A 26245-nucleotide genomic window follows, 5' to 3' on the forward strand; every position below is an offset into this window, starting at 1 on the left:
CTACCTTAAAAGGAAAACTATGTGCAGCTCAGAATCAGAGATTTCACAGAGATGACACAAATAAAGTGCTGAGACCATGTCAGTTGCTAAAAACCAGGTGTTTTTGTTATTCTTTTAAATTTAAGGAAATGTGAAAGGTGTCAAATTGACAGTACTTGGGACTTAAACCATCATTAGCCACTGGCACCCAGCACAATGGTGTAGTCATTTTACAATAGGCTCATCAGTAGGGACCGTTTTAGTGTCCATTTAATCTCTGACATCTCTTCTGAGATTGTCAACAAAGGGGCTAATCCTAATGCTGTGTTTGAGAGCTGGTTGGAAAATTTTGATAAAAAAATGGGGGATTTTTTTTCTGCCTAAAAATGTTTTCTTTTTTCAGACTAGTGCTGGTATTTTTTCTGATGGGGATGTCTCTTTAGTGAGAACAAGACAGATGATCAATTCATCAGAGAAGCCACAGAGAAGCAATTATGTGGTAACAACTTTCAATCACCAGCAACTTGGGCTGGATCTCTAGCCAGGGTGTAGTGCATTACCAGTGCCCTGACATTTTAGTTTTCTCCTTCTCCAAAACAAGTTTAAGTCCTCCATGCCGTCAATCTGATGAATAGTCTTTAATCGTATGAGCAGACCCATTGGCTACAGTGGGACTACTCAGAAGAGTTAAAGGCTTGCAGGATTGAGCCTTTTAGTGTATGCTTGGCACAACTGAGGAAATTGGAAAGGAAAGTTGGCTTTAAGGCGCCAGTCCAATTCTCCCTTCTTGGATCATCATGGGGACCAAAATGCCCTCAGTAACTTAAAAGCTTAGCAACTTAGGGCATAAAGCTGCTCTAAATTATGCTAGCCGCAGCAGGCCTACACCAGCTATGTGCCACCCAGTGTTTCCTGTGTGATGGATAATCCTCAGCTGCCCCTTTAAGGACACTTTCTGGCTGCTTTGCACTAACTCAGCAGTACACAGCAGTCCGATCCAAACCAAGGACTCAGCCTGTAGTCTTGAACATGGCATCGGCACAGAACTCAGATCTTCAGGTTAAGTTAGTTAAAAACTGTTCACATTCAAGAAGAATAATCCAGAATCAGAGTAATATGTTTTTGTCTGGTATTTCTTTAAATGATCAATTTCTCTTCATCCCTAGCTATGCTTTGTAAGAAAGCTCATGGTAAACTGCTCCCCGGTGACACTGAGTAACACTTGATTTCATTCATAGTTGCTGAATATACCTGGTACTTGCACGTGAGGCAAAATGTGTTCGAGTTACACTCTGTAGTCCAAGAACAACATTCTAAAATGCTACCGGGCCAGGGTGTGATGACAGCGCTTAAATGGTGCCACCAGTTTGCTGCTGCACGCAAGTGCAGGTGGAGATCAGCACGTGAAAGAGCTAACACGGAATATTCAAAGCTGTCAAAACAAAGTATGTTGGGTGTTAAATTAATTGCCATTACCCTCTTCCGCCCCACCTTTTCTATGTGATTTACTTCATGATTTTAAACAGGTTGTTTTACAAAGCCCTTGTACACATGAGTAAGCGCAATTCATGTGTCACAATCACAACCATTAATAAACCAGAATCACTGGCCAGGACAGGTTAATAAAGATAATTAATGCAATGAAAATGTCAGCCCTGTTTTCAGTTGTAGTGGGTCGGAGGATTTTTTTAAGTCACTGCCTTACAGTGAGGGGCAGTTGTCTTCTGTAAATGTTTATAATGTTGTAGTATATTGATAAGCAACAAAAATGAATAAAGCGAGATCTCTCAAACGCCTTCATAAAACTGTCATAGTGATGTCTATAGCTTAACTATGGCTTAACATGCAAGACTTGTTTGTGTATACAAAACCTGGAAGCTCATTTCTTTTAATTAAAATGAGATTTTTTTTTTAATGACGTACTTTTCTAATTATCCTTCTATCCATTTCTGCTTTTGCTCTGCGATTAGCCTATGATATACAGCAAGAGACAGGCAGGCTACTCAAGATACCAGAGAGGACTTTACCTGCCCATAGTGGGGGCGAGGGGTCCAGGTTAGGGCAGCACCTTCAGCAGATGTTACTGAGCATGTTCAGTACAATCCAAACAGCATCTCTGGGGGGCCACGTGCCTCCGTGTGGCCCCCGCCACCCCCGTATCACCTCTGCAGGATACCATTTAATACTACTCCAGAGTTGATGGAGGTTACTTAGAAAGTATCATTTGAAAACCAAATATGTCAAATAAATCACCTCTGCAATGTGCTAGATATCTGCTTGCCTCTGTTAGGACCGCTTCCCTGGGGTTTCATCCATGAGGTAATACTCATATTTGTTCACCTTAAAAGGCTATATAAGGGCAAGAAGTTCAAATCAGGTGAATCAATAAAGTAGCTTTTATTACCCTTTGAGTACATGTCGTCCTCTATTCTATGAAAACAGATTAAAATTCCGAACTAAATCTTTTTTTTTTTCAACTTCTGTCTTTAAATGTAATGCTTTTAAGAAATTGTATTTAGCCATGAAAGCAGCTATGATATTTTATAATTAAATATAATTTAGACAGCCATGATGGCGGAAAGCAGAATGTATCACAATGTGAGGTACTTGCCAACACTTATTACTAGGTTAGTGCTTACTTACATGAAAGTTGACATTTAGAAGGACCTTAAATTAATTTAAGGCTAGCTGACTCTGAGAATTGCTTACTTAGAGTTTCTCAGTGACCAGTCTGTGGACCGATGCCGGGCCCTGAAATCTCCCTGACCCAGTTGAAGGAGGCAGCAAGCCTAGTCCCTGGTATCAAAAAGGTGGAGAAACATTGGCTTATATGATGCTTGCAAAAGCTGGGAGCATTGTGAAACTGATGCTGTCAGCCTCCATAGTAAAGATGCACATCCTGTCTCACTCAAGAATTTTGTAGAGGAAAATAGAGATCCTGATTAAGAGTAAGTAGAAGAATCATATATCTGCAGAACACTAAAATATCTGTTTTGTTAGCAATGGCTCATAGATCTTAGCATTGCACCCAGATCAGTTCTTTGGCAGAAAACTCAGCTGGGCTAATGAGCTACTGCCAACCAGTTACCTCTTGCAATCCTTTCATGATCTATTTTCATATTTATATTACACTTTAGGTAAATTAGACTAAGATGAAATGTTGGGTAGATTTTTCAAAAGAGTTTATAAGAATTAGGAGCCTTAGTCACATTTTCCAAATGAGGTACTTTTCTCTTACGCTCTTTTGAAAATGTTAGCCATAATCTATGTAGTTGAGATGGCTCAGGTAAATTGGACTGGTCTCCAGAAACTTATTTGACACATACACTTATTTCATCATGAAATGTCCTCTCGTAAAATTCATTTTTTACTCTCAGGGTTCCACCTAAAAGGGTCATTGACTTTGTTGTCAGAGCAGCACTCGGGACATTCTATTAGAATGTCTATAGAGACATTTTCTGTAGTCTTTTTGTGATTAACACAGGAATCCTGGACAAGGGAGAACTGAGCCTAATCAAGTGAAATAACATGTCAAATCCTCTATTTGCTCCTCGAGATAAAGTTAGATCTGAATAATCTTTCCTCTTCATTCTACAGGCCAAGATTAGGCTCAGTCCCCTCTTGCTATTTCTGGTTCTTAGTATCCACTTCCTAAGATATTTCTAGTATGCAGGCAAATCCCACTCCCTGATTCCTCTATGATATCATTGCTAAGTGACATCTGACAAAATGTTTCCTGCATTTTGTTACTTCTAATTGGCACCGTACGAGTACTGTCACTTTCCCTTCTGATTTGTGTTGGCCATAATTTATCATTTGCTGTGTTTGGCTGCCATGAGGGAAGAAGCTGTATCAGTTAAAAATGAAATGGTGATTTCATTCTAAAACCCTTCTTTCCAGTATTTGATATCTTTCTTATACAGTTATCATTTGAGATTAAATGTTTCATACTTGGCCTCAGCCCAGAAATGACTTGCTTTGGTAAGTTTCATAAACATCCATTCAGCTGCCTGAGTTCTCAGAGCATGGATTTAAAAAAAAAAAATAAAGTGTCTTTCAGGTAAGAAATTCTGTGTATCAAAGAGGAGAGGTTAAAGAACACTTCTTTATTGTATAAGTTTAAAATAGTACAACAGACTGGTGATTGCTATATGTTTATGTATTAAAACACCCGGTTGTATGTGCAAGAGACAATGCCAACTTTGCTTTGGGAAGGTTTGAACTTCTTCATTAGAGGATATTTAAAATCTCACTGTTTTATTACTTAGCTCTTTGCTTTTTGCATGTGTATATTTGTGAGTGTGTGTCAAACACACACGCAATCTATCTATCTAGCTATAGATAGATAGAGATAAAAGCACATGCTTAATAATGAACACAATTAGATTAGTTTGCAATGTTTCATTTTGGACCCTACGCTTTTTGATAGCTATTCCTTTCCAATATTTATTCCAGGCTTATCTCAACTGAGAGGCAATTTTAATATTATTTATTTTATTTTGCATAGTTAGGAATATTTTTTAACAATTTCAAAGATACCGAAGGCCAAAACCCACTTTCCTTGTGTTTAAAAAAAAAAAAAAAAAAAAGCTCTTTTTTTTCCCTGCATAACCTTTGATACTTGGCATGCAAATAGTGCTCCTTTTGGAGAGCATTCATGACCAAATTATAGTAGACGCTCAGAGTTACGAATACTTCGGGAATGGAGGTTATTCGTAACTCTGAAACATTCGCAACTCTGAACAAAATATTTTGGTTGTATGAATATGTAAACATAGACACACTCGGTAAACACACACCCATATCCAGTGAGAAAGGCAAAGAGTAATTGATTGATATCTCACATAAATCCCTGTTCTATTAAGTGTTGACATGACATTTGTTGATAAACCTGTTTCAGTGCATGTGCTGTGCGCTCACTAAGAAAGACAAGTTGTTAACTTTTTGAGAATGATGCTAGACATTGATTGGTAATTATTACTAAACAAAATAATGGATGTCTCTTTATTTAAAGGAGGGTAAATAAACTGAGATTCAATTTACTATGTTGAAAGTGAAAGAATGCATTTCTTATACATGTTTTTGGATTTGAGTTTAATTAACTGATCAACTAAATCCTGCCCTCATGCCTGCACTCTCAGGTAGCGTAAGCCACCTTTTTCCTTTCCAAATCACGTGTCTAATATGCATCGTGACTTGAATGTAAATAGTGCTCAGCTGAATCATAGTGTTGTCAGCAAATGACATCTGGGTGGATTCAGTTGGTGGATTAGGTTTTTGTAATTCAGATTTAACATGAAACTCTTTTTTTTCTGACTGTTGATGCCTCAAAGAGGGTAGGTCCAACCTACAGCTGCTAAGCAGGCTTTAGCATGATTTTTAACTGTAGTGTAGCCAAGGAACAAATGTTAATTCCTAGTTTGTGTTTAACCCTAGGGACATGTTACACATTTTTTAAAAAATACTTACAAATTGTAATGTAGTGCAGCCAAAGCTTAATTCATGACATTGAGTACTTCACTAAGGGTCTTCCAGTCATCAGTGTGAATTAGGATACATTCTGGTGGGTGTATTGTTCGTACTTGAAATACTTTATTGGTGAGGCCTAGCTGTGTGTTTGTGTGTATGTTAGATTCAGAGGGTCAGGTCAACTTCAAGTTTGATGATGAAGCTGGAGGAGGGAAGTAAAACTTGGCTTCTGTTTGAGTCTGTGTTGGATATTTTAGAAGTTCGATAAAGTTCTGTACTTAAAAGAACATTTGAATGGATAGTTAGTGACTGGCTCTGCACACAAGTCTCAGGTTTGAAATCAGACTTTGGACACTTGCATCCGTCTGGGTGCAGGCATATTGACAAAGTGAGCTTTCAACTTTGAGAGTAGCTCGTTCTGGACAGTTTGTGGAACTACCCTCCCATTTGGAGTTTTGATCAGGGATGGTGGATACTGGCATCTGCTATGGGAGGTAGTTTCAGGTATGTACATACAGGATAGTACCCCAGAATAAAAGCTGGAGGAACCTTAATAGCACAAGCTAGCCTTAGTTCTGGACAAGGGAGACCCTGTGTAAGAGGCTGTGGAAAAGCGGATATCCACTCCAAAAAACAAGAACGTTTTAACATGGGCGCTTAGAATAGAATCATAGAGTTGGAAGGGACCTCAGGAGGTCATCTAGTCCAACCCCCTGCTCAAAGCAGGACTTAACCTCAGCTAAATAATCCCAGCGAGGGTTTTGTGAAGCCTCAGCTTAAAAACCTCTAAAGATGGAGATTCTACCACCTCCCTAGGTAACCCATTCCAGTGCTTCACCACCCTTCTAGTGAAAAACTTTTTCCTAATGTCCAACCTAGACCTCCCCCATTGCAATTTGAGACCGTTGCTCCTTGTTCTGTCATCTGCCACCACTAGAACAGCCTAGCTCCATCCTCCCTAGAATCTCCTTTCAGGTAGTTAAAGGCTGCTATCGAATCCCCCCTCATTCTTCTCTTCTGCAGACTAAACAAGCCTAGTTCCCTCAGCCTCTCCTCATAAGTCTTGTGCTCCAGCCCCCTAATCATTTTTGTTGCCCTCCGCTAGACTCTCTCCAACTTGTCCACATCCTTTTTGTAGTGGGGGGCCCAAAACTGGACACAATACTCCAAATGCAGCCTCACCAATGCCGAATAGAGGGGAATAATCACTTCCCGCGATCTGCTGGCAATGCTCCTCCTAATGCAGCCCAATATGCTATTAGCCTTCTTGGCAACCAGGGCACACTGCTGACTCATATCCAGCTTCTTATCCACTGTTACCCCCAGGTGTGTATGTCTTCAGATAATCACAGCATATGAAAATAGAAGAGATTTCTTAGGTCATCAATTGCCTGATGCAAAGCCCATTGACGTCAAGACTACTATTGACTTAAGTGGGTTTTGGGTTAGAGCCTAATTTATGGGTCATATTCTGGCCCATGTAGCATTGTACCCTATATTACATTCACTCATCTTTGTCCAGCCTGATTTTCTATGTTACAAGTGTTGATGCTTCAACCACTTTTTTGGGAGACAGCTTATCATACAAATTGATCACATTCATTACTCGGTTATTTTAGAAGCATAAACACAATCAGATTTGTGGACAGGTATTAAAAAGACCAGATTAGACATCAGAACTTCTTAGGGATAGCAGTGAACAATATTTTGTTTTAAATTCTCCAAATAAACATGCTAGTTTCTATGTCTGAATTCCTGTTGCATATATGCAAATTTGAACTATTTAACAAATAATTTGCAGAAATGCATACGTAGCAAGGACTAACAAAAACATTGAAGTGACTTATATTATAAATAATTAAAATATATTGAAACCAGGATGTAAATAACAATAACTACGCAGAAGATGTAATACAGGCACAGTATACTGTTCATTGGCAGAAAAGATATACTGCAAATGTTTTGAGAATCATTACAGATTGCAGTGTCCACATTATTAAATCTCCTAGTTGGAAAGTTGTTCTCTGAATGTTTAACACAAAACAAACTAGACATTTAAAAAAAATCTGTACACATTTTATAAAAATTATGAATACTGGCCTCTTTGGATAGAGACAAATAACTGGGTACATTTTTGTAACCAGTTATATGTGCCTAAAATTAAGGTGTGGGGCTACAAGCCTGCAAAGGGATCTACTTTTCCTTTGCAGGTTTAGGCCTAAATTCTTGATTGGCAGGCTCAGTCAGGGATTTAGATGTCTAATAGCCCTATACTGAAAATATTTGCACCCTCAGTTTTGCATCTCCAAAACTGGAGGTCAATCTCATAACAAGACACTTGGTCAGAAAGTTACCATTAGCAATAGCAGACTCTGAAAGTTTATTCGGTTGGTACATCGAACACTTAGTTATTTGGGGCATGCCATGCTGTACTATTAATTTACCAGAATTGTAGGATTTTAATGTTACTGGTAAAAAGAAAATTGAAGCCTTTGAGAGGTGGTGCTGGTGAAGACTCTTGCGTATCTCCCGGCCGGGAATGAAAGAAAGAAGATGAATGTTTATGCTAGAAATGCTATTGGAGAGAAGCAAACCATGCTGTAGGAAAGTAACAGGAGCAAATTAATACACTTTGGTCACATTAGGTGTAGAGATGGGAATAACTTTGAGGAAGTTATCATGGAAGGAATGGTGGCGGGTCATCTTAGTAGGGGATGATCAGTGAGGGGATGGATAGACTCTGTGTGACAAATCATTGGGCAGTCACCTGCTGAGTGTTCAAAGTCAGCGATGGAGCAAGAAGGCTTCTGAAAATTCTCATCTGATGTCATAAATATTCAGACATAAATAAATAGATTTTACTTACTTGTACTGTACTATGCAAAGGGGAGAGCTGCACCCTCTCTCCATGTCACTTTAGTGGCCTGCCTGAGCCCCAGTGAAGCAACCATTCGCAGCCCTTCCACTTTCATCAAGAACCAGGACGTCCAGGGTCATGAAAATGTAAAGGAATATATTAAAACGTAACCAGATTCACTTAAATAACAACAAAAAATCACTGAGTTAAGTTTGATGTTTGAGTGATGTCTCGGATCATTTCTTCTTCGGACCTGCCCCTGCTTCCATTTAAATCAATGGCAAAATTGACATTGGCCCCCGTAGAGTAGGAATTGGGTCCCTTTCTGTGAGCTGCTTAACTCGTCCACACCTGCAACACAAGGTGTTATCCAAAAACTTTCAAAAATGTAAATAGTTGAAAAGTCCCAAGGCCACTTTCAAACCAAGTCTGAGAAAACTGTGGTGGGGCCAAGTCACTAGGCTAGATCTGGGCTGGGAGCTGCGGAACTGGATGGGGACCACCCAGGCCATGGCCTGACCACTTTTTGGTCGGGCCAAACCTGAATAGCACGGTGACCTCATGTGCCAGGTCCAAAAGACACTCACTCAAATTTGGCTTGGCTTCTCTATCATGATGGAAGGTGGGCTGGGCCAAAGCTGAGTGGTGCTGTGATCCTGCATATCAGGTTGCAAAGCCACCCACTGAAATTTGGAGGGGGTAGGTGTAGGGGGTCATGGTCCCAGAGAGTCAGGCTGCTGTGAGGATGAGTAGCATCTGAAAGCGGAAGAGGAGGGACAGGAGGAGGGAAGTGTGATGAAATCTATGGCCCCCTGACTTTAAGTGGTGTTCCACAGATCCTGTGTGAAAGTATTCTACGACAAATGTTTAGATCCCTTTATATAACTGAGACACTGTACATTTTATTCTTACTGTACATTTAGATGGAGGAGAAAAAGCTGATGGTTTTCAAAGAATATAATTGTTTCAAATTACATTTGAAAATTGATTATACTGCTAATGTTTTCAAAAAGCGACTTCCACAGAAATGTTCCTGTTTAGTCTGTGACCAACTCTGTGTACATCCCAGAAAGTAAGTGGTGCTTGCAGATATTGAATGAGCAAATGTAGTTTTTTTTTCTTGTTTAAACATGTATGTTTTTTTCCTAGCCATAAACAAGGAGGTAGGCAACACTCAGTAAGCAAGCTGACATTAATGGCACATTTTGAAAATGTCTGGACTGTGTTCCAGAAAAATATGCTGAGTATATTGGTAGGGTAGCATAGAATTCAGCGTGTAGACTTAAAAGGATGGTGGAATGACGATTATTTTTAAGGCTTCTGGGGGTATCCATGCCTGTGAACATTTGTTTTTAAGATGTGCCCAACACTTGGAGCAATCTGGTCTATTTCAAAGCTAGCAAATTGCTCATCAGGCATAGTTTTATGAACAAACAGCAGGGATTGCTCCCAGTATTGAGAGAAGGGGGGAACTCACCGCCCAACCCTTCCTAAAATGTGGTGGGTTTAACAAAGAGCTCCGAAGAACTCCTTCCAACACATCGCGGAGTTTCACTAAGAATTCACATATCGTCCACAGCCATGCCGTACCAAACTAAAAATAGGGAGAAAAACAGTGACAGGCCTTTTTATTCCATTAAAACACATTGGAGTGGGAGAATTTGTTTTTAAAGGCAGAGTTTAAAAAAAAAAAAAAAGAGAGATTTTGCTTATTTGGATTTGGTAGATCTGCAGTCTGATTGGACTGACAGCAATGCCCCTTTTGTAAAGAAAGTGTCACCATAAACATTAGCACAGTGCTTGAGAAGGTGGAAAGTGTTACATAAATGCCTAGTATTATTAGAAATAGAATTGAAAAGGATTCATTTTAGGTTTTGGTATTAATTTGCTCTCAGTATATTTGGGAAATGATTTAATGTACAGCACTGGAAGAAATTATGGAAACATCAGCTGGATGTTTGGAAGTATGGAAATAATCTTACTGGCAAGAACTTGATTATTCAACATAATGATCCAAATATAAACTGTGAAATGTGATATAGCTCAAGACACATGGTACAATATTCCATAAGATTATATCCAGAAATTGTACAACTGCCTCAATAAGTGAATTAATACGGTATGCTATATAGCAGGGCTGTCAAAATCATTAGGAGTAGAAGGTTTAATCCTGGTCTGTGGGGTGGGAAATGAAGTCAGAGCTTCATCCTCACCTTAATCTACGGCAGAGCTCCCACTGATGTTAGTGGGTGGCTTGCACAGAGATCAAGGGGAGAACACAGCCTTCATGTAACTAAACATCTGTTTATTATGTATTTAGATCCTTATCACATTCAGTATCACTAAATGAGAACATCTGCTCCCCCTTATTTCACTGCTGTTTCAGCCCTTTGTTTCTACTCCTTCCCCTTTTCCTCTATTTTGCTCCCACTTTCTTGTCTTGTGTATTTCCTCTGTTCCTCCTTTTGTATTTTTATCCCTGCAGCAATTCCCAGTTCCCACCCCTCAATGGTTTCACTCCTATCCTCATTCCTGTTCCATTGCTAAAATGATCAGCTGCAGAATACTTAATGTTGCCATGTTATCATCGCTGGCCATTCAAGTTTTTAGTTCACTCAAATGAGATGAATGGGGACAGGTAGGAGCTATGGAAGTCATTGTTTTCAGGTTGTCTGCAGACTCAGGCAGAAATCACATCAGTTTACACTTGGTTTACATTGGAAGATTGTATCTGCAGCCCTAAGGTATCAAAACTTACTTTTTATTTTTAAATGTACACTTAGATTCTGCACAATCTGCATATGAAATATAGGTCATAAATGTATTTGTGCGCCCTATATTCAGATCTAGGCCATGGACCATATGTTTGGCACCCCTGTTATACAGCAAAGCTCCCCTCCATACCCCGTACAAAATTGTTAGCCATTTATTTTGTATGTATTCTCAATTAACATTAAATATTTATCTGGTATGTGAGCCTGTTGTGTCCTTACTCTCTACGCAACACTGAGAATATGGGGAAACCACATTGGTACAGTTGGATTCCAAATAACTAAATGATAACTTGATTAACTATGTTCAAATATACAGTACCTAGCTACCTCTGTATATTGTGGTTCTGGCAGGGTTCTGATGTTTTCTGCAACAGAAGACCGGAAGATCCTCTAGAAGACTCCCAAACTATGTAATGGGATATTACCCAATTCCTATACACTACAGATCAACTCTGACAAATGTCAAATATCATTTTGTCTGAAAAACACAATTTGATGTGTGAGATGACGATGCTTCATATTTTGTTTATAGTACAACATGTTTAAAACATTAGATTAGTGGAGTGTGTGTGATTTGAAGAAGTCACATATTTGGGATGGTTCTTTGAGATTGTCCAGTAGTGTTCTCCCTAAGGGGGGGGAAGGGAAGGGAGACCAAAAAGGGTTCAGATAAAACAATCATTTTAATCTATCACTAACTCTTATTTATTAATTAGCACCAACAGTGTACTTACAACAGAGAGGAAGATACGGTCCCTGCACCAAGTCTCAAAATAGACAGATAATATAGTCCAAACATCAGATGAAAAGGGGAGGGGGGAAATGAAAATATCTAATGTGGTTTTAAAAATCAGTTTAATTTAATCTGGAATACAAATGCCACAGTCCATTAATTGTGTTGTGTGGATATTGTATAGTGTCCCTACAGAGCAGCATTAAGGTTTGAGTGCCCTACATCTGTATTACCATACAGGATATAAGAAAACATATTTTCATTGCCTTTCCATTTTAACCTTCACTCTGAATTTCCTGCATTCGTTACACATTTTTTTTTAATAATAGCAACATACCTGTAATGTTTTACCCTTAAGTTGCTGATCTGTATTCAATGTTAACTTCAGTATAATGAAGTTTTTATCTTGGAATTTCATTTGTTAAATTAAAAATATCACACATAACAAGAAACAACAAACTATGAGAATGTCACCACGTGATATTTCTAACAATTTAAGTGTATAATATCAGCCTTGATTTGTCATAGTCTGGAGCAATGCAGAGCAGTTAGAGCGAGGGGTGCTGGAACAATTTGTATAGTTGGGGTGCTGTGAGCTATTGAACTAACCTGTAAACCCTGTATCTGATGGAAACCACTTCAAGCCAGGGAGCATGGCAACACCCCTCAAACCTCTAATTCTAGCAGCACCTATGATTAGAACTACACTCACATGGCTTCCTGGGCATCTTCCCTGAGGGCTGTTTGGGTGAATTTTTATTGGGAACAATAGGAGTACTGGCCATTTTGAAAAAGGGCATTGTAACTGAGGGGGCTGTTGGCTCAGTCCTGTTGAGCACAATAGACGATAGCAACCATTTTCAAAGAGGACAGAGGGTTTTTTTAATTCTCTGTAGGACATGAGCCATTGACCTCTGCTATAGAAGACAATTTCACTCATGAAGACTAATAGCCAAAAATGACGATTAATCCTTACAATATAAAATATATATTTCAAGTGTAGCTAATACATGAGATTTCTGTAAGTTATAACTACATGGGAAGTTAGAAGAGTTTGTATTCTTAAGATCATTTGGGACATAAAGAGGTGCAGTACAAGATGCTAAGTTTCTTAAAGGACCCATTTTTAAAATTAATTTTAATTCTTTAATTAATGGAATTACTTGTCAATTCTCAGAAACCCACTCTGTGCTCGGAGCAAGTGCTTTAGGATGTATTGTAGTATTCGACAAAGCTGTTGAATCTCTGCTGTAAAATGCAAACTCAGCCTGAACTGTGTGCAACCACAACTAGTGCTTCGCTTATACATTTGGTAGTGATCTGAATAAGGCAGTGAACAGTGAAGAGGCAGAGTTGTAGATAACGTAAAGTTGTTTATATTAGTCCAGATGAGGAGACCCCAAGGAGCTTAAGAAACCCCCGACAAAACTAAGCAGGATATAACAGGTCAAATTCCTTGTGGTAAATTCATCATGTTAGGTAGCACTTTCTAAGGCAAAAGACCTGGGCATAATGATGTACAGAGCAATGAAATTATCTTCACAATCTGCAGCTGTTTCAAAAAAGCAAATGTGTTAGGTTTTATGAAGAAAAGTGAAGATAAGAGCACTATTTTCTGTGCTTTAGAAAACTATATGCACTTTTTGCTGGATTGGGTATTAAATAGTCTAGAAAAATAAGATAACTAATGTTTTTTCATACTATGATACTTAATAAGATCTCTTTATTTACTGACAGATACTGTATGTTTGTCCATCTAAATGGCTAGTGTTTTAGTCAAACTTTAAAAAAAAAAAAAGGCAAACTTTAACGCATCATTTAGGAATTCAGGTCCTGCTGTATTTATTGCCCCTTAAACGTTTTCCTTGCAAGTATCATTAGTAATGATATGATAATGACATTTTACATTTATATAGCACTCTTCAGCCTGAAGGATTCCAGGGGGCTTCACGAACTATATACACTCAGCACAGCTAAAATGCAGTCACCTCAAGAATGGAGGACAGCAGCCAATCAGTATATAGCACACTGCATAACAGTGAACAGAAAGGATAATTTTGCACAATAATAACAGTGCCTTGAGATCTTCCATGTTCATATAGAGTGGACGGGGTATCAATTTTCAGGCTCATGCAACTACATGAAACTCAATTTATCATTGAAAGGAGCTGGAGATGGATGGACCCTTTTGTGGTTCTGGAGAGGATGGGTACTGCAGTCCTGAAGTTTAGAGTTCTGTTCTGTTCTGTATAGGTTCTTACACTGCCCTGGGATTCTTACACCACCTTCTCGGGGATGAAGTCTTAAAAGGAAAAGAGAAATTAAATGACAGTGGCGGGTAGATGTGGACTGGATCCAAACATCCATGAACTTGGGCAAGTCTGGATTTGAACTTGAAGGCTGCCTATCTTTAAATGGGCCAAACCAAACCCCATGAGACAACAGAAATTGACCCGGACACCTTTAGTACTACATGATCACACCACACCTTCCCAGGTCATTGTGACCATATCCCAACATGCCCACATCCTGGTGACGTTTTACTTGGATTTGAATTATATGAACTAAGTCCATATTTAGGGCCATATGCAGGTTGCCTAACGATGATATGACACATAGAAGAAAAACAGATTTAGTTTCTGTTTTAATTATTTCATAAGAATATTCAACTTTCCAACTTTTTTAAATTTTTTATTTAATTCTTGTTAGAAAGATATAAGATGTTCTAAGTAGGTGGGATATAGAATCATTCTGACTATATATTTGAGTAGGCCATGATACCACCTACTGCTCAGAAAATTGAAGTTAGATTGTAAATTATAGTGATATTTATAGATAATTGCTCTTAGTATATAATGAAGTTCTGTTAAACTTATCTGACTGGGACTTTGTGCATCTACTCCTAAAATCACTTTATTAGGCAATACAAACTTTTTCACTTAGTGCAGATTTGAGACACATTTTTTCATTTAGAGGGAAATCTTGGAATCTTTCACTACAATTGTTTTATTTATCTGCTCATTGATAAGGAATTTGCAGGTTGGGAAGGAAAGCGCACTGAAGTTGTGCTCTGGTATTTTGTGGCTAGTTCCACCTACTTTTTTTGACTTGCATATCAAAGAAGTGTGCAAGAGGAAGTTACTTCCAGTAGGTTTGTGGCTCTGTAAGTATAAAAAAGAAATTGAGCGTTAGCTCTTTTTTCCCCAAAAATTTAATTTATTTTATTGGAATGTAGGACTAGAAGGAACCTCCTGGATCACGGAGTCCAGTGTGTGGTTGCAGGCAACCCTGTTGTAGAATCATTGCTTTAAAGCACGTCTGTACCAAGTACTTCTCGCTCAGTTCCCTGTGTAGCCACATGATCATGTTACCCTTTTCCATCCTACCCTCATTCCTTTATATTCTTTGTCACACTCATTTACTGCATGTTTCTTCAAGTTAGATAGTAATCTCTTCAGGACAGGGACCATCTTTATAGTGTGTGCCTAACCCAGCACAACAGGGGGCTTTGAGCCCCACCACAACACAAATAATAATAATAATAATAATAAAGTAACAATAACGTATAAATGGTGTAAATCTGGAGTAACTACTGACTTCACTGGTGTAACTGAGATCAAAATCGGAGCCATTGGACTAGTTGTATATGCAAGGCACGTGCCTCTGTGGCCTAAATTCAAAGTCCTGTGGAGTTCTTCTGTTGATTTCAGGTTGCTTTGGATCAGGCCCTATATGCTGTTTCTGTAGGACCAGAAGTGAGTGGAAACCTATTTCACAACCCAGCAGTGAGCAAGCTATCTGGAGTGCAGGGAACAATGATGCAAACTGCCTGCTCTTTCAAGGGGCAGAAAGCCATTTGGTACGCTTCACAAACATGGCAGCCACGAAATGGAGCCAGGGCAGCTGTGCGATGCGTTGACTCAGTGCAATTGCTAGGGAGCCTCCACTGGTGAGAACCCTATGAAATCCCTGCCAAAATGTGAAGTTGTCCGCCCAGGGGAAAGTGACACTATTGCTCCTGCCCCTCCCTAATGATCAGTTCTCTTTTCAGCACATCCACAGCCTCGAGTACAAAGTGGTAAAAGTTGCGCTCACAGTGCTGAATAGGGCCCATAGTGTGTGTGTATTTTTCTGTTCAAGTGTATGTCAGTAACAGTCTAGAGCTCTGTTAACTCTAATATGATTGCAGTTTGCTTTAACTCTTGCCATTTAAAATCCTAGCTCCTTGAACTGAGGAAGATATGTATTGATGTGTGTCCTTTCAGGCAATAGGTCTCATATATAGCTATATATTTAAAGGATTTAAAATTATTTATGAGCCATGATGAAGCAATCACTTATGTAAACCTTTACTTTTATCTTGAGAACTGCTTAGCAGTTCTTCTAGGAGATTTATGATTTGAAACACAAATAGAGAGGAAATACGTTAGCAAAAGCAGAGACAGCTCATTTCTGGCTGCATCTGAGAATCCAGTTAATAATTTCCCTATGATCGTAGCCCAGACCAAAGGGAAGTTTTAGCTTTGTTATGCAAAACAAGAGAAGCATCATTCCCTTTAATCAATAAAGTCAATCACTCATCCAGTACTCAGTAAAGTTTCTGTCTGACTGTATTCCTATCAAAGGGATCTCATTTAACACCCAACAAAAAAACTCTACTTCTCCTAACCTTGTTTGGGGCAGTACTGTCTAGTGGAAAAGTTACTCAGAGATCACATTCGTACAATGCCCTCAATGCTTGCATTGCCTGAATACTTACTGGCAACGATTTGTTTCTTTTTCATTTAATTGAAAACAGCGCAACTTGTTGCTTCTGAGGAAAAAGAACTGAAGCAAGTTGCTTGCTTAATCTCACTTAATGACATTTCAGAATTCTTTAAAATGTCATCACTTTAGACAAGAAACGCTGTCATGAGTAATGCTTAGGAGAAAAGGCTTGCTTACAAGGAACTGCTTTTATTAGCGTGCAGGCTAAGTGCACATACATGCAGATGAGTGTGTCAGAGAGCATTCTTCCCACACCCCCTTTTTAGAGGAAGTTTGTTGATGTATTACTGACATCTCATCTTCAAAGCCAAAAAAAAAAAAAAACCAGCCAAAGGAAGGACGTATGTTGATTTGTTCTCCTCCTGGAGCGTGGAGCAGCATTACCCAGACCGCATGATGAAGGAGCATTGTACCAACTACAGCAGTTCTGCCTCCAGCTGTGTCAGTGACTCTACCATGGAAAGTCTGCAGCCACTGAAGCCTAACTACATGTCTATGTGTTTATTTGCAGAAGAATCTTATCAAAAATTAGCAATGGAAACTCTGGAAGAATTAGACTGGTGTTTAGATCAACTTGAAACTATTCAGACCTACCGATCAGTCAGTGAAATGGCATCTAATAAGGTAAGTGATGGGGTGACTTCTTTCTGAAATGTCAAAGACTGAAAATAAAAAGCATAACTGCTGTAAAATAAGACAAAAAGTGTTGCTCTGTGTGATTGTGTCCACCAGCAGACAAGCATGCACAGTGCAATATCTGACAGTTCATTTAAACAATTCTGGTACTTTTTCCTAGGACAGTAGCTTAAGTTAAGGATGTAACTTTACATGCTTTTAACTATTTGTATCCTTATGCTATTGCAAGAAATAAACAGTGCAAGTGGTAAAATAAATAGTATAGGTTCTCAAGCAGAATATATTTCCACTGTGAAATTAATCCTTGCATTTGGTGAGATGGTCCAGGGACCTTAGGTACATTTTTATACAGCAAGAAGTAGGATGGTAAATAAAAATATTACACTTTAAAGTAACTTATACATTGGAGAAAATTTGTCATAGAAAAGCAGAAACAGGAAAACATTTAGTATTCCAGAGATTCAGAATTATAATATGGTAAAATGTAGTAAAACCATATCATTACAGTGATATTTATTTATCAGAAATTTAAAAGGAGTCAATTAAAGTTGTTTCCTGTGGAAAAAATACTACCACAGCCACCCTTTGAAAAGTGTGTAATTTTAACAAATGATCAGGTTGGGGAAATTAACTTAGCTGTTACTTTTCAGTAATAATGGCAAACTTTACACATTGTAGGACAGCATTTTATTGCGACTTTCTCTTTCTGTAAACATTTGCTTTGTGTTTTTAATATTATGGTATGAGTTTGACAGCATTTCATATACAGTACATGATTAGGATGGAGTGCCATGAGACTGGGACATTTATAAATGTGCTTTCATTAAAGGGCTGATTTGGGTTTGGGGGGTGGTGCAGGAGGATTTGAGGTTTTTATACAAAGAGTAAATATGTTAAAATAATTTGAGAAAAAAAATCCCAAACCAAACTTAATGCTCAATGAAGGAAAAGAGGAGGGAAGGTTCAGAAAAAGAATACAGAAAAAGTATAAAGGGAAAAAATGCAGCAGAAGCCCTGAATACCCCACAAAATAATCCTTTAACCTCCGCCCCTCCAACCCTGAGATTCTGCTTCCAGCCTCCAACCTTCCAGGCAGAGAACTGCAGATGAGATTCTAATAAGAACCCATCAAAGTCAATCCTTACTTGGCCAGAAGGGTTATTGTTGATTGACATAAGGCACTCCCTGGGGCTACAGGCACCACCTCTTTGAGCACTTGACTGGCATCTGTTGATTCAGATCTCCTGCTGAGGGTAATGCAAAGCTTTACGGCTTTGCTTTCACGATAGTCTAAGCGCACAAGATCCCAAAGTCACAAGTACTGCTCTTCCAAATTCAGTATTTATACCCATGCATTTATGCAATATTTACACCCATCTGTTTCTTGATGAAACAAATCATATAGTTTCAGAAATGTGCATGCTCTATCTCTTATAAAGATATTAGACATCATATATTACCTTCAGACTTTTGCACTAGCCCTCTTTAGACCCAGTTTTACCTTTGTGCTACACAAATCCAGGGTTTTCCTCCTTTTCCTAACTGGAAAATTATGCCAGAAATGCTGAGTCATAAACCGAGATTCTGTGGAATACGTTAAAGAAATTAATGCCAGGTCATTTCGAACTTCCTCCTTGACTAGTTCTTACTACATCATGTTGGGGCCTAGAAAGCAATAAAAGTTTAATAGGACTAGCTCACAAGAACAGGATATAATTTTTATCAGTTTGTGTGAGAAACTGATCTAACCATGAGTAAGACTTTGGCCTGCTAAGAAAATAGTACCTCACACATGAGGCAGAAATATCCCTTATTTTGAGATTTTCTCCAACTTTTGTACTCTTACTGGTGAAAAGCTATGATTGGCTAAATTACTTAATGTGTAATTGTTAAAAATTAGGATTTTACTATGTTCAGTGTTCATTACTCAGATTCAGCTTTCTTTAAACTTTGCTCATTCATGTACTTGAACTAAAATGTGTTTGTACATGTTCTGGTCAGATTCCAAGAGTCATTTCCAGCTATGAAAGAATAACTTGAAATGGTTTGCAGCTTATTCTTTTTTCCTTGCCATGGAAACAAACATCTAAATGAGTTGGTGATAAATATCTCTTGGTTTCGTGGGATTGTGGCAATTGGTTTTTCATGGGGCACAGTAAAATTATCTCAAGTGAGCTGTGCAGCCTGAAAAGCAGTTCAGCTGGAAGTAAAACTGTGTGGATGTTTTTAAAAGACTGTTTAGAAACAGTCTAAAAATGTTAATTAATTTGTTGTCCAATTTTCCGTCTCATGAAATATCTGAAAGCACTGTCTTACTTGAATCCAAAGCTTTTAAGCAGTGCGTTGGTAAACAGCAAAACAGTCAGATGTTTTGAAAACAGGATGCTTAGGTTCCACATTATTAAAGAAAAACGGAAACAGTATAGAAAGGAAGAAAGCCAATAGACTCAGCATGATCCCAAGTGCAAAGAACAGTATAAACAGTGACCTATCTTCCTGACCTCTGCTATTGCTAAGTTCCTGGCCCTTTGCCACTAAAGCCAAACTACGTCATTTGAGAATGATAGTAGGCATGGCACAGCTGTTGCAAGTGTGACTCGAATTTCCTGTCTCCTTCCTGACAGACGTAGTTTTAAAAGTACAGAGTTGCAACAACAGCAGAGAGAGAGGGAGGATCTCTGCATACGTGCTTGCAGTGTGTTTCTCAGTACTCTTGTACAAAAAGCATTTTCTGGGGGGAAAAGGCATGTGTGACAGCATGCTGGCCATAAAAAGTTTTCCAGAAAATATCCATTAAAGCACGGGCCTATGGGTGTGCCGACAATGTAAATTAATTACTCAAGGAGTGAAAAACCAAGGGCCTGATCCTGCAAAGTGCTAACCACCCTCAGCTTGTATGGAGGCTGATGGGAGTCAAGGCTGTAAAGCTGGAGGCTTGAGCCCAGCATAGAACCATTACAGAAAAGTGACTACTTCCTCACTAGGTAAACTTTTTACCACACGTCTTTAGCAATGCACTTAATCCTGACCTCCAAATACCCCAGGCCCCTTGCTATTCCAGTCCGCAGCCTCCGGGAAGCAGGCTGCCTATCATGCCAAACATGGTGGTGGTTTTGAAATGTGGACAAATGGGAAATCTGATTTTTTTTTAGAAACGATTAACATTCCAAAATTAGAAAGAGAGCCACAGTGAAGAAAACTGCCGTACATCCCTAAGTGAGTTGCTATTCCACGTTGCCTTAGTTGTCGCCTCTTGGCATTGGCCTCATTCTCTATGTATTCCCTATACAAAGCATGTGGAAATGTACAGAATACTGCAAAGATGGAGTTAATTATTTATGTGACCACAGTACTATAGCTTCAGCTTTGAAATAAAGCTGAATTACCCATAGTAATCTGTAGCTATTTAAAATTACCTGCTAATGTGTATCATACGTTTTTACACTGTTGTAAGCTGTGACTATCATTCTGCATTTAGTGACCTATCCAGTTCACAGCCTAGGCAGTTACTGACTCTCAGAAGGTTTCTGAGTCATGGGCCTCCTGTTACAGAGGAGACATTTCTCTCTTGGTGGCAGCCCCCTAATGTTGCATTTGGCATTATGAGCTGTCCACAGCCTCATCTTTCCCGGAGAGAGAATCACAGGCCCCTGGAGAATTTGGGCTGTAGGGAGCAAGACTGGTGGACATATGCTCGGTTCCTCCCCAAATCATAAAGCGAGTGGTAAATAATTCCCCAGCTGACATGCTATCTGTCCTCTAGTTCCCCAACTCCCAGCTTGATGGTATTCTAAGGCCTTAAGGTCACAGGGTCTTTTCCCCCTTAAGGACCACAGCAGTGGACCTTAAGGGTGAAATAGACCCTTTACATCACAGAGTCCATCTGTTTCTAAGTGCAGGATATAGTCCTCCTATAGAAGACGTGTCAGATATAAAATTAGTACTTCACTAGATCTGAGCAGCAGGCTGACACATCCCCTGAATTAGCACAGCAGTTTATGAAGCCAGTATTCAGAGCCTCTGCACCCAGACTGTGCAGCTTTACAGTCGATAGATAATAAGGGCTGGCTGGAAAGTAAAATCTCTGTTTCACAGAAAAGGTTTCAACAACCGATTCTGTTCCTTCCAAATTTTTTCACAAAAAGGGAGAGAACATGAGACTACCCCAGAATAGTGAAGGTACTCTGCAGGGCTCAGAGCAGAGAGCTGAACCTTGGTCTTGCACACCGTGAGCATGTGCCCTAACCGCCAGGCTTTAGAGTCAGTCACTGTCTCAATCTACCCTAGTGGAGCTCCACTGTATAAAAAAATAGTCATTGGGCAACAGAAAGACTTACTGACTCGATAGCACACCTGGATGTGGGAGATCCATGTTCAAGTCCCTGCTCTGAATCAAGCAAAACACCTTCTCTGTTGGTTTTGGGAAGATTCCTCAGGCCCAAGATGGACTTTCTGGTCAAAATCAGTGAGAGCCCCATTGGCCTGGTGGTTAGGGTATTCACCTGTGAGAGACGCAGTTTCCAGTCCCTAGTCTGAATCAGGCGAAGTAGGGACTTGAGCCTGGATCTACCATACACCATGTGAGTGAATTCCTACTACTTGAATTCCTAACTACTTGAATATTGAAACTATAGTAAAGAACATGAAACTCTAGTAAAGAACAGAATTATCAGATACATAGGTGAATACAATTTGTTGGGGAAGAGTCAACATGGTTTTTGGTAAGGGAAATCATGCCTCGCCAATCTACTAGAATTCTCTGTGGGGGTCAACAAGCATGTGGACAAGGGCGATCCAGTGGATAAAGTGTACTTAGATTTTCAGAAAGCCTTTGACAAGGTCCCTCACCAATGGCTCTTAAGCAAAGTAAGTGATCATGGGATAAGAGGGAAGGTCCTCTCCTGGATCAGTAACTGGTTAAAAGATAAGCAACAAAGGGTAGGAATAAACTGTCAGTTTTCAGAATGGAGAGAAGTAAATAGTGATATCCCCCAGGAGTCTGTACTGAGAACAGTACTGTTCAACTTATTCACAAATGAGCTGGAAAAAGGGGTAAATAGTGAAGTGGCAAAATTTGCAGATGATACAAAACTACTCAAGATAGTTAAGTCCAAAGAAGATTCTGAAGAGTTACAAAGGGATCTCACAAAATTGGGTGACTGGGCAACAAAATGGCAGATGAAATTCAATGTTGATAAATGCAAAGTAATGTACATTGGAAAATATAATCCTACCTATACATGTAAAATGATGAGGTCTAAATTATCTGTTACCACTCAATAAAGAGATCTTGGAGTCATAGTGGATAGTTCTTTGAAAGCATCTGCCCAAAGTGCAGTGGCAGTCAAAAAAGCTAACAGAATGTTCAGAATCATTAGGAAAGGGATAGATAATAAGACAGAAAATATCGTATTGTCTCTTTATAAATCGATGGTACGCCCACATCTTGAGTACTGCTCTCAAAAAAGATATATTGGAATTGGAAAAGTGACAGAAAAGGCAATTAAAATAATTAGGGGTATGGAAAAGCTTCCATCTAAGGTGAGATTAATAAGACTGGGACTTTTCAGCTTGGAAAGGAGGTGACTTGATATGGTATGATAGAGATCTATAAAATCATAACTGGCGTGGAGAAAGTATATAAGGAATTGTTATTTACTCCTTTTCATAACACAAAAACTAGGGGTCACCAAATGAAATTAATAAGCAGCAGGTTTAAAACAAACCAAAAGAAAGTATTTCTTCATGCAACACACAGTCAACCTGTGGAACTCCTTGCCAGAGGATGTTGTGAAGGCCAAGACCATAACAAGGTTCAAAAAAGAACTAGGCAAGTTAATGGAGGAAAGGTCCAACAATGGCTATGAGCCAGGATAGGCAGGGATAGGCTGTTTGCCAGAGGCTGGGAATGACTGATGGGATGGATCACTTGATGATTACCTGTTCTATTCATTCCTTCTGAAGCTCGTGTCATTGGCCACTGTTGGAAGACAGGATACTGGGCTAGATGGACCATTGGACTGACCCAGTATGGCCGTTTTTATGTTCTTATATTGTCTGGTCTTACCCTGCTTTAGGCCAGAAATTCCATCCTAGAACTCAGAAACTTTCCCAATGATAGTGTTGTTGAAACCAGTATGTTTCCATGAAATGTTTGTTTTGACCACCTGGCATTTTCCAACAAAAAACATTTCATTCAAAAGTTCCCAACCAGCTCTACAAATAATATAGTTCATCATTTGCAAAAACATTTTGAATTTGGAATATATGTATTTTGGTAACATCACTGAGTCTTCCTTGTTGACACACACCTTTGAAACTTTTGTATGCCTGACAAATGTCATGTGATTGAAGTTAAGGGATCCTTGACATTGAAGCTCAGTGCTGCTAGAAGTACTGTAATATAAATCCCTACCATTTGTCTGACCTGGACTTTAAAATGTTAGCTGTTAAAGAAGTCTCCAGTAGAAGTGGAGGTAAAGAGCAGAATGAAATCCTGCAGGCAGATAACATTTTTGACCATCACTTTATACACTGATACGTATGTGTTTGCTAGTGAGACAGCTCACCAAACTATTGTCTTTTGTTATTTTGCAAGAGAGCCCCTGACATAAAAATAATTCTTCCACTTCACCATTGTTACAAAGGGTGTTTCAATAAACAAAAACCGAGAGAGAGAGAAGCAAGCCCACACCTAACTGTCAGGAGACAGCAGCTAAATAAATATGAGGACACTAATGTAAACTTGGGAGGTCCACATCCAGCATTTTACCATTGCTCAGGGCAGCATGCCAACAGTCTGTGCCTCGCTGCACAGCTTTCACGTTTGCATTGTTTTTTGTGAGTCTACCAGCACTCAGCCTTGCCCACTTTGTACGTGATGTTTCCCTTAACTGGTGCCAAATTGTTTAGTCTTTTGGTTACTTTACTGCAACTTCCTTTGTTTAATGTGCTTGAAAATAGCCAAGTGTCTTACAAAGAAAGGCTTGTTAAGTTAACCAACAGTTAGCAAGACAAAGAGACTTCCATGTCTTTTGTTTTTATAAGCAGAGTTAAGTAGGTATAATTCATGGAATTCTGCACATCAGTTCCTAATCCGTGATTTGGTATTCCCCTCTATTGGTTGCAGCTGTTCAGCGATGGTCATTACGGAAACATAGACTTGTAACTAAGCATTTGGGAGAACTCATGAACTGTAGTTTGGCTGAGCTTCATTAGAGTAGCCATTAGAACTGTTTTGTAATTAACATTAAAGATCTTAAATGCTTTGTGCTCTTGTAAAGTATGGTGGAAACATACTCTAGTGCTGTTAGCTGATTCTTGAACTTACAGTTTTTAGATATAGACTGATTTGTTAAATCATTATGGTTGATAGAAAACGGGATAGAGGCTGTTTACACCCGAGGCTGAGGGTCTATTCATTTGCTGTATGCTTGAACTTGTTTCAGTGTGGGGTTTTTTTATGTTTAGAAAGAATGGCTTGATTTAGTACAGGGAAAATAGTCATTGCATTTTGTGAAAAGAATAGTGCAAATTGCAAACATTAAATCTGAGATCCAGATTTTGAACAGTCCAAGATTTGGGAGTGTGGGATCCAGGATTTTAGTGCAGCCAGAATACAGCAGGGTCTAGAACTGGTTGGGAAATTTTCAACCAAAAACTTTTTGTCAGAAATGCTGATTTGTCACACATGATTTTTTTCAGGGAAAGGGTCACTTTCAGTGAATTTTTTCAACTGAAAAAAAAATTTTGAAATTGTGGAAACAAAATATTTTTATCTTTTCAAAAAAAAAATTCTGGGTTTTCCAACAAGTTTTCATGTAAAAGTTTAAGCTACTTATAGTTAAAAAAAATAATAAAATAAAATAAAAAATTAAAGGTCAAAATAAAAACAAAACATTGACCCAAACCAATTTTTTAATATTATTTTCAGTTTGCGAACATTTCTGAGGCTTTGACTTGTCATCCCAATTCAGAACAGGAAAATATTTCAATATCAAAATTTTTCACAGTATACAAAAACCATTACCCATCCCGCTTTGAAACGTGAATCTAGAATTGGAGTCTAAACCCTCTCAAAGTACAGAGATGTTCAGATTTGGGGGTTGGGTCTGGCGCATCTCTTGTTTACACTACATAGAGAAGAACTAGCCACAGAATTCAGATCATCATCATCTTCTATGTACTATGAAAATGTCTATCATCAATTTTAACAATCTGCTTCACCATTCCATACCTTGAAATTCTCTTCCCTCTCTCCTTTGTTCTCTGAATTATAATCAAGATTGATTATTCTGCCTCACAGATACATTGTAACAGTCTACTGGAACAATTGTACTTATTTAATACTCAGTATGTATGTTTATTTGACAGTCTGATGCTTCGGCCTTGCCACAACTGGTGCCTAGCCAGTTTCCAAATAATATCCTCAATCCCCTAGGAGACCTCCTTTGTTGGTATGACTCCCCACTGTCTCCAACACAAGCCAGTCCCATTTGGCACTATCTAACCCTTAAAAAATCTGGCTTGTGTGGGTTTGACCATTTTGAACTTCATCATTCTCAGACTTTTCAGTCGTGCCGTTTTAGGGTGTGGCTTAAATAAATAATTGCTCCAGGGTAGGTTCAAAAAGTGAATAATTATTTGAGGGCAGGGCTAAAAAGTGAATAATTGTTAAAAGGAGAGAGATGAATGGGAATGAAATTAGCTAACTAGATATGAATAGTATTAATAAGGATTTGTGTAATTTCTGAGAGCAAACTCTTTGATTGGGGGGAAGGGTGGGGCTGTCATTGGTAGTTCTTTTGCCTTTAGAAAAGGCGGCATTTGATCTTTGGAGAAGTTTAGTCCCAGGTCCAAATTTTGTACCTTGGGCCCACCTCTAAGCCCTGATTCTGATCTCAAACCAATTATATACTGGTGTAAGTCAATTGGCTTCAGTGCAGCTACTCGTGACTTGCCCAATGTGTGAGAAAGAGACAGACCCCTCTAAATTCCTCATCAAAACTGCCATTTCACTTTGTCTGTATA

General features: G+C 38.9%; 1 protein-coding gene across 6 annotated transcripts in view; it reads left to right on the forward strand.

Moving 5' to 3' along the window:
• The window catches only part of PDE4B (phosphodiesterase 4B), a 321202-nt gene that overhangs the window by 271097 nt on the left and 23860 nt on the right, over positions 1-26245 (forward strand). For 5 of the 6 annotated variants that reach the window (XM_067535627.1, XM_067535625.1, XM_067535624.1 and 2 more), the window contains one exon: positions 17091-17203. In XM_067535627.1, coding sequence (XP_067391728.1) covers positions 17091-17203 — 113 coding nt within the window. Of the gene's footprint in view, positions 1-17059; positions 17204-26245 lie in introns of all 6 variants that reach the window. The other variant, XM_067535629.1, reaches the window with a different exon arrangement.

This window comes from Emydura macquarii, unplaced genomic scaffold (assembly GCF_026122565.2).
Source record: "Emydura macquarii macquarii isolate MOO-44397 ecotype Brisbane River unplaced genomic scaffold, CSIRO-AGI_Emac_v2 contig_3506, whole genome shotgun sequence".
Taxonomy (NCBI): Eukaryota; Metazoa; Chordata; order Testudines; family Chelidae; genus Emydura; species Emydura macquarii.